This window comes from Triticum aestivum, chromosome 5A (genome assembly GCF_018294505.1).
Source record: "Triticum aestivum cultivar Chinese Spring chromosome 5A, IWGSC CS RefSeq v2.1, whole genome shotgun sequence".
Taxonomy (NCBI): domain Eukaryota; kingdom Viridiplantae; phylum Streptophyta; class Magnoliopsida; order Poales; family Poaceae; genus Triticum; species Triticum aestivum.
Window position 1 is genome coordinate 673,418,860 of NC_057806.1, and position 7,951 is coordinate 673,426,810.

The window sequence follows — 7,951 nt, forward strand, 5'->3', positions numbered from 1 at the left end:
TCCATGGCGAATCAGCCAGCATGCGAGTGCCATTGTTTGATTGAGTGTTTTTGAAGATGCAAATCATCATCCAACGCAAGCGTGAGTGTTTTTTTAATGATTGTTTGTGAAACAAATTAGTGCGTGATATACTGATGGCACGTAGGAAGTAAGCATTAAGGATTTCCCATTGTACATTTAGGCAGGGGGTGGGACGAACAGATGGGTTGCGAGGAGGTGGCGGGAGCGTTCCTTGGCAAGTGTGGCTGCTCACCACGCCTCACGGTCTCCCGTGGTGTTGTCAAGTGACAACTGATGGGAACACTGTTCCCGAAACCTTTTCCTCGTCCATCATGATGCTACTTTTTCGCTCCCCCACGCGATGGCAGATGGTTGACAAGAGAGGTGCACAGATGCACCGCTCCACCCATCTGTGCTCGAGTTAATGCAGCGGTGCATAGGCCCTAGCTTTGTGAGAGAAAATGGCCATGCCATACCGTCGAGGTGATCCCTGTGCTCACCGTGACCACAAAATTCAAATTTGCAACCCATGCATGTGATGCGCCCTTGCTAGTTTGAAATTTGAATCTCTTCGGTTGGGAGGGAAAATGAAAATTTTCGTCCTCTATTTATGCAGGTGGCGCGGACCCTGGAAACCCATTCGAACAGTGGAGAGATGGCGCCCAGCAGCACCATGCCGCCAAGCTCTAATCTCACCGAATCGTCTGGCTCCACATTGATAGTAGGCGGTGTGCAGGTACGACTATCATATGGCAAAGGGATTGATATAGATCGCTCTAATCAGATATTTTCTGATACTAGCAGTTTTAATGTGATCCAGGTTCTTAGTGACGTCGTCGGGCTTGACGATCTGTTTTTCCTGATCACTCTTCTGGGGTTGCAAGCGTCGATGACGATGTAAGTTTTTTTCCTAGTTTCCATGCAAATCTCTCGTTTGGCTTGGCTAAATGATATGTGTTTGTGCACTGGCAGGCAAGTGTGCTGGGGCAAGGACCTGTCGTTGGTGCAGATGGTGAGGTGGGCGAGATGGTGGTTGATAATGTGAGAATTTGGATTTGTTGCTAGTCATAACGAGAGGAATTTTTGTTTGTGGTCTAATGATGTGCGTTTGCACATTTCTTGACACCAGGGTGATGTTGGGGTGGAGCTTCCTGTTTTCTCTTGTGAAGAGGAGACGGCGGAGTTTAATCCTTGCATGGCGCATGCAGTGCAAGTAGAGGCATGCGAGGTGGAGGAGGGGGACCACATGTCGGGGACTGGTACTGTAGGCGTTGCCTGCGAAGAAGATGACGCCGAGAGCCCTCCATGCAAGCGAGCAAAAATTTAGATTTGTAGAGGCCAGTGCTGTGCTATTAGCGCGCATGCAAATGTACGTGCATGTTTTATTTAGTAGGTGTGCTAAGTATCCTAAGTATGCATGGGCAAAACCTTGTTTTTCCATTGTGCAAAGCTATGTGTTTAGCAAGTTAATCAATTTTCAAAATCTGTTCGCATCGACGGCTATGCTTGAGCAGGAATTGCTCATGATTTTGTGTTTATGAGCGCGTTTTTTTATGGTTAATAATTGTTAGTGGCCCTGGCTCATTAACTGAGTGGGGGAGAGATGGGGAGATGATAAAATGTGGCCTAGATACGGTGAATACGTGGATGGTTGGGCAGCCACTTGGTTGGTACACAGTGGTGAGCACATGGAGCTGTTCGGCCGGCACTTGAATATAAAATAAGATGTTGCTGGTACAGAGGGATACATCAACAACGCTAGCACAGCACCGGGGCTTGGCGCAGCAAGGGGGGAGGGAGCAAGAACAAAGGTGACTACTATTGCTCTCATCACTGGCTCATCTCTCTCTTTTTCACTCTTGCCGCGGATTTCTGTCAAGTCCTAACACATTTGTGTGTTGCTGTTTTTTCTTTGTTTTTGCTGGCAGCTTGCTGGTTGAGATGGGGCGGAGATCTAGGAACTACTCGGCTGCAGCTCAACCGGATCTTGCTTCTTGCTCTTCAATGGCTGCTGCCAAGAAGATGCCCGTCCTGAACACCCCCTACAATGCCGGTATGATCCAAACGATTGCCGGGGAGTGGAACCCCAACATCATGTCTGTTTTCGCGGGGGTAGGGATGGAGCAGTTTTGCAAGCTCAAGGCTTTAGGCAATAATAATCGCATATTTTCCATGTCCCTGCTCGCTAGGATAGATCCTAAAACTATGAAGATGGACATGGGGGACGGAAACTTTGTTGTGATTGACTCTAGGGAGGTAGCAAAATGCATAGGATTGAACCCTAGCGGGAAAAAGATCGATATCCGGGCTGGTGCTTGCTTGCCAGACCGGGAAGAGTTACTAGGGAAGTTTCATGCCATCTTAGAGACTGGCATGCCCAAAACATGCAAGATTCCAATTGTGAGAGTTAAAAAGATAGTGCAAAACACTAGCAAAGTAGCAATCGTGGGGGCGGAGAGAGAGAGAGAGAAAATGATGGCCGCGTGCACAATCCTCGCAGCATCCACATTTCTTCTTCCTAGAGGAGCCCATCCGAAGATTTCGAATGAGCTGTTGCCTGTTCTTGCTGAGCCGAACAAAATATCGGAATATGATTTGTGTGACTACGTGGTGGAGGGGTTGAGAGAGGCTGCAGCAAAACTGAGGGATGATTTGTTGCATGACCCATCTCAGCTTTCTCTTCAGGGGTGCCTCCTTGTTCCTCAGGTTAGACAAGCAAAATCCGTTTGTTTACTAGCACATGCATGCGAGTTATGCAAAATGGTCACTGATTTCATTTTGTTTAATTGATTCTACAAATTGAAGATCATCTTCTGTGACTACCATGAGCATGGCATGGAAGGGCGTGAGCAGCTACCACTTCCTCGGATGGCGTCGTACTCCGATCTGTTGATGAAGCTTCAGATACGCAAGCACGCAACCAAGAACGGAGTGGATGCAGGCTTCGAGGTAAACAAATCGTCTTAAATGCCAGCTCATTAAATTCTACATGGTTGCTAACATTCTTTTCGATTGTTCCCTTGCAGGTATCTGATGTCCCCTGATCGCCGGCAATTAATGTGCCGTCCGGGAGTGCACCGCCTGCGTATTCTTGGACCACCCCAAGCCCTGGTGTGTGCGCCGCCCAGCCTGGATTTGCTGTGGCCCATGGGACAGAGATACCTGCGCAGGTGCAATTTTGTATCTTGTTTGCTACCGCTGGGATTTGTCTTATTTGGTTCGGTTGTCGGAAGCAGAAAAAACTAATCTGGCTTTTTTGTCCATGGCTCATCTATTAGATTCTGGCTGCACTTAAGGAGGCAGTGGCACATCAGTTCAAGAAAAGGGAGGAGGAGTTCTTGAAGATGGTGGACGATGCCAAGGAGAAGGTGCTGGCGGAAATACGGTGCAAGACGGAAGCCAAACGACAGAGAGAACTAGAAGACACACTAGAGGATTTCATGGACAGGGTGAAGAGGCAGGCTCCAATGGCGGTGGCGTTCCCCAACGTCACACCGTCTTCTCATGTGCCAAGAAGCAAAATAGGTAATCTTTCGTCTGTCCTCTTGCAACATGCTGTAGTTTCGATTATTTTTAGCTTTGTTTTCAAGTTGGCCATGCATGCACTCTGCTAAATGGATTGGAAGTCAGCATGTGCGGCCATGAAAATGTTTGGTCTTGCATGCATGCAGTAGTGGGGTCCATGTGTGGTTGTGATGTTTTTGCATGAGAGTGGGCCATGCGATGCATGCAGATGCATGAGCTTTGTCACGCTGTTGTTTTATTCCTAGAAATAAATGACTTTTCCATCTAATCCAAGCGAATGACGTTAAAATGTGACTTTCAAATAGATATCGTGCAAGACCTAGCTACTACTTCACGTGAAGCTGCTCAATCTCTGATGGTTGCTGTGGTCCGTAACGAGGAAACACGTAGCCCCCCAGGTGCGCATGTCCATGATAGAAAAGCAAAAACTTATTGCATTTTTCAATCGATGGCATGTTTCAAGACAAACTGAAATGTTTAGTTTTTGATGCCAGCTGGGGAAACAGGTATTTCACTAGCCTCTGGAAGCAAGAACCATAACGTGCATGTGCCTCCGATGGAGCATGGAAAAGGTATACAATTGATTAGAAACCATTCTTAATTAGCCGCGTCGTCCGTTGGATCTTCATACCTGTACTAATTATGTTGAAAATATGCCCTAGAGGCAATAATAAAAACATTATTATTATATTTTCTTGTTCATGATAATTGTCTTTATTCATGTTATAATTGTGTTATCCGGAAATCGTAATACATGTGTGAATAATAGACACCAACATGTCCCTAGTAAGCCTCTAGTTGACTAGCTCGTTGATCAACAGATAGTCATGTTTTCCTGACTATGGACATTGGATGTCATTGATAACGAGATCACATCATTAGGAGAATGATGTGATGGACAAGACCCAATCCTAAACATAGCATAAGATCGTATAGTTCGTTTGCTAGAGTTTTTCCAATGTCAAGTATCTTTTCCTTAGACCATGAGATCGTGTAACTCCCGGATACCGTAGGAGCGCTTTGGGTGTATTAAACGTCACAGCGTAACTGGGTGACTATAAAGGTATACTACGGGTATCTCCGAAAGTGTCTGTTGGGTTGACACGGATCAAGACTGAGATTTGTCACTCCGTATGACAGAGAGGTATCTCGGGGCCCACTCGGTAATGCATCATCATAATAAGCTCAAAGTGACCAAGTGTCTGATCACGGGATCATGCATTACGGTATGAGTAAAGTGACTTGCCGGTAACGAGATTGAACGAGGTATTGAGATACCGACAATCGAATCTCGGGCAAGTAACGTACCGATTGACAAAGGGAATTGTATATGGGGTTGCTTGAATCCTCGACATCGTGGTTTATCCGATGAGATCATCGAGGAGCATGTGGGAGCCAACATGGGTATCCAGATCCCGCTGTTGGTTATTGACCAGAGAGCAATCTCGGTCATGTCTACATGTCTCCCGAACCCGTAGGGTCTACACACTTAAGGTTCGGTGACGCTAGGGTTGTAGGGATATGTATATGCAGTAACCCGAATGTTGTTCAGAGTCCCGGATGAGATCCCGGACGTCACTAGGAGTTCCGGAATGGTCCGGAGGTAAAGAATTATATATAGGAAGTGCTATTTCGGCCATCGGGACAAGTTTCGGGGTCACCGGTATTGTATCGGGACCACTGGAAGGGTCCCGGGGGTCCACCGGGTGGGGCCACCTATCCCGGAGGGCCCCATGGGCTGAAGTGGGAAGGGATCCAGCCCAAAGTGGGCTGGGGCGCCACTTCCCTAGGGCCCATGCGCCTAGGTGGGGGAAACCCAAAAGGGGGGGGGCGCCCCCTTGCTTGAGGGGGCGAGCCCCCCACCCCTTGGCCGCCGCCCCCCTAGGAGATTGCATCTCCTAGGGCCGGCGCCCCCCCCTAGGCCCCCCTATATATAGTGGGGGGGATGGAGGACCTCTCACCTTGGCCTTTGGTGCCTCCCTCTCCCTCTCCAACACCTCCTCCTCCTCCATAGAGCTTGGCGAAGCCCTGCCGGAGTACTGCAGCTTCATCACCACCACGCCGTCGTGCTGCTGCTGGAGCCATCTTCATCAACCTCTCCTTCCCCCTTGCTGGATCAAGAAGAAGGAGACGTCACGCTGACCGTACGTGTGTTGAACGCGGAGGTGCCGTCCGTTCGGCGCTAGGATCTCCGGTGATTTGGATCACGTCGAGTACGACTTCCTCATCCCCGTTCTTTGAACGCTTCCGCGCGTGATCTACAAAGGTATGTAGATGCAATCCGATCACTCGTTGCTAGATGAACTCCTAGATGGATCTTGGTGAAACCGTAGGAAATTTTTTTGTTTTCTGCAACGTTCCCCAACAGTGGCATCATGAGCTAGGTCTATGCGTAGTTCTCTTTGCACGAGTAGAACACAATTTGTTGTGGGCGTAGATGTTGTCAACTTTCTTGCCGCTACTAGTCTTATCTTGCTTCAGCAGTATTGTGGGATGAAGCGGCCGGACCAACCTTACACGTACGCTTACGTGAGACCGGTTCCACCGACTAACATGCACTAGTTGCATAAGGTGGTTGGCGGGTGTCTGTCTCTCCCACTTTAGTTGGAGCAGATTCGATGAAAAGGGTCCTTATGAAGGGTAAATAGAAGTTGACAAATCACGTTGTGGCTTTCACGTAGGTAAGAAAACGTTCTTGCTAGAACCCTATTGCAGCCACGTAAAACTTGCAACAACAATTAGAGGACGTCTAACTTGTTTTTGCAGCAAGTGTTCTGTGATGTGATATGGCCAAAGTTGTGATGAATGATGAATGATATATATATGTGATGTATGAGATCATGTTCTTGTAATAGGAATCACGACTTGCATGTCGATGAGTATGACAACCGGCAGGAGCCATAGGAGTTGTCTTTATTTTTTGTATGACCTGCGTGTCATTGAGAAACGCCATGTAAATTACTTTACTTTATTGCTAAACGTGTTAGCCATAGTAGTAGAAGTAATAGTTGGCGAACAACTTCATGGAGACACGATGATGGAGATCATGGTGTCATGCCAGTGACAAGATGATCATGGAGCCCCAAGATGGAGATCAAAGGAGCTATGTGATATTGGCCATATCATGTCACTATTATTATTTGATTGCATGTGATGTTTATCATGTTTTATACATCTTGTTTACTTAGAACGACGGTAGTAAATAAGATGATCCCTCATAATAATTTCAAGAAAGTGTTCCCCCTAACTGTGCACCATTGCGACAGTTCGTTGTTTCGAAGCACCACGTGATGATCGGGTGTGTTAGATTCCGACGTTCACATACAACGGGTGTAAGACAGATTTACACATGCAAAACACTTAGGTTGACTTGACGAGCCTAGCATGTACAGACATGGCCTCGGAACACAAAAGACCGAAAGGTCGAGCATGAGTCGTATAGAAGATACGATCAACATGAAGATGTTCACCGACGTTGACTAGTTCGTCTCACGTGATGATCGGACACGGCCTAGTTAACTCGGATCATGTTATACTTAGATGACTGGAGGGATGTCTATCTGAGTGGGAGTTCATTGAATAATTTGATTAGATGAACTTAATTATCATGAACTTAGTCTAAAATCTTTACAATATGTCTTGTAGATCAAATGGCCAACGTTGTCCTCAACTTCAACGCGTTCTAGAGAAAACCAAGATGAAAGACGATGGCAGCAACTATACGGACTGGGTCCGGAACCTGAGGATCATCCTCATAGCTGCCAAGAAAGATTATGTCCTACAAGCACTGCTAGGTGAAGCACCCGTCCCACAGAACCAAGACGTTATGAACGCTTGGCAGACACGTGCTGATGATTACTCCCTCGTTCAGTGCGGCATGCTTTACAGCTTAGAAACGGGGCTCCAAAAAACGTTTTGAGAGACACGGAGCATATGAGATGTTCAAAGAGCTGAAAATGGTTTTCTAAGCTCATGCCCGGGTCGAGAGATATGAAGTCTCCGACAAGTTTTTTAGCTGTAAGATGGAGGAAAATAGTTCTGTCAGTGAGCACATACTCACAATGTCTAGGTTACATAACCGCTTGACTCAGCTGGGAGTTAATCTCCCGGATGACGCAGTCATTGACAGAATCCTTCAGTCGCTTCCACCAAGCTACAAGAGCTTTGTGATGAACTTCAATATGCAGGGGATGGAAAAGACTATTCCTGAATTATTTGCAATGCTGAAATCAGCAGAGGTAGAAGTCAAAAAGGAACATCAAGTGTTGATGGTGAATAAAACCACTAAGTTCAAGAAAGGTAAGGGTAAGAAGAACTTCAAGAAGGACGGCAAGGGAGTTGCCGCGCCCGGTAAGCAAGCTACCGGGAAGAAGCCAAAGAATGGACCCAAGCCCGAGACTGAGTGCTTTTATTGCAAAGGAAGTGG

The 7,951-nt window shown here is 47.0% G+C and overlaps 2 protein-coding genes across 3 annotated transcripts; both read left to right on the forward strand.

Moving 5' to 3' along the window:
* Nucleotides 1-601: 601 nt before the first annotated feature.
* On the forward strand, nucleotides 602-1,543 carry LOC123105880 (uncharacterized). Its single transcript, XM_044528048.1, has 4 exons — nucleotides 602-736; nucleotides 821-897; nucleotides 973-1,041; nucleotides 1,130-1,543. The coding sequence occupies exons 1-4, from the start codon at nucleotides 611-613 to the stop codon at nucleotides 1,215-1,217; spliced, it is 360 nt and encodes a 119-aa protein (XP_044383983.1). The 5' UTR covers nucleotides 602-610; the 3' UTR covers nucleotides 1,218-1,543.
* A 134-nt stretch (nucleotides 1,544-1,677) lies between these two features.
* LOC123105879 (uncharacterized) lies at nucleotides 1,678-4,240 on the forward strand. Of its 2 annotated transcripts, none has more exons than XM_044528047.1 (7): nucleotides 1,678-1,811; nucleotides 1,929-2,706; nucleotides 2,806-2,949; nucleotides 3,027-3,170; nucleotides 3,279-3,525; nucleotides 3,831-3,923; nucleotides 4,007-4,240. In XM_044528047.1, the coding sequence occupies exons 1-4, from the start codon at nucleotides 1,726-1,728 to the stop codon at nucleotides 3,042-3,044; spliced, it is 1,026 nt and encodes a 341-aa protein (XP_044383982.1). In that variant the 5' UTR covers nucleotides 1,678-1,725; the 3' UTR covers nucleotides 3,045-3,170; nucleotides 3,279-3,525; nucleotides 3,831-3,923; nucleotides 4,007-4,240. The 2 variants fall into 2 exon arrangements, with proteins under 2 accessions (XP_044383982.1, XP_044383981.1); XM_044528046.1 differs by having other exon boundaries at nucleotides 4,020-4,238.
* Nucleotides 4,241-7,951: the final 3,711 nt, after the last annotated feature.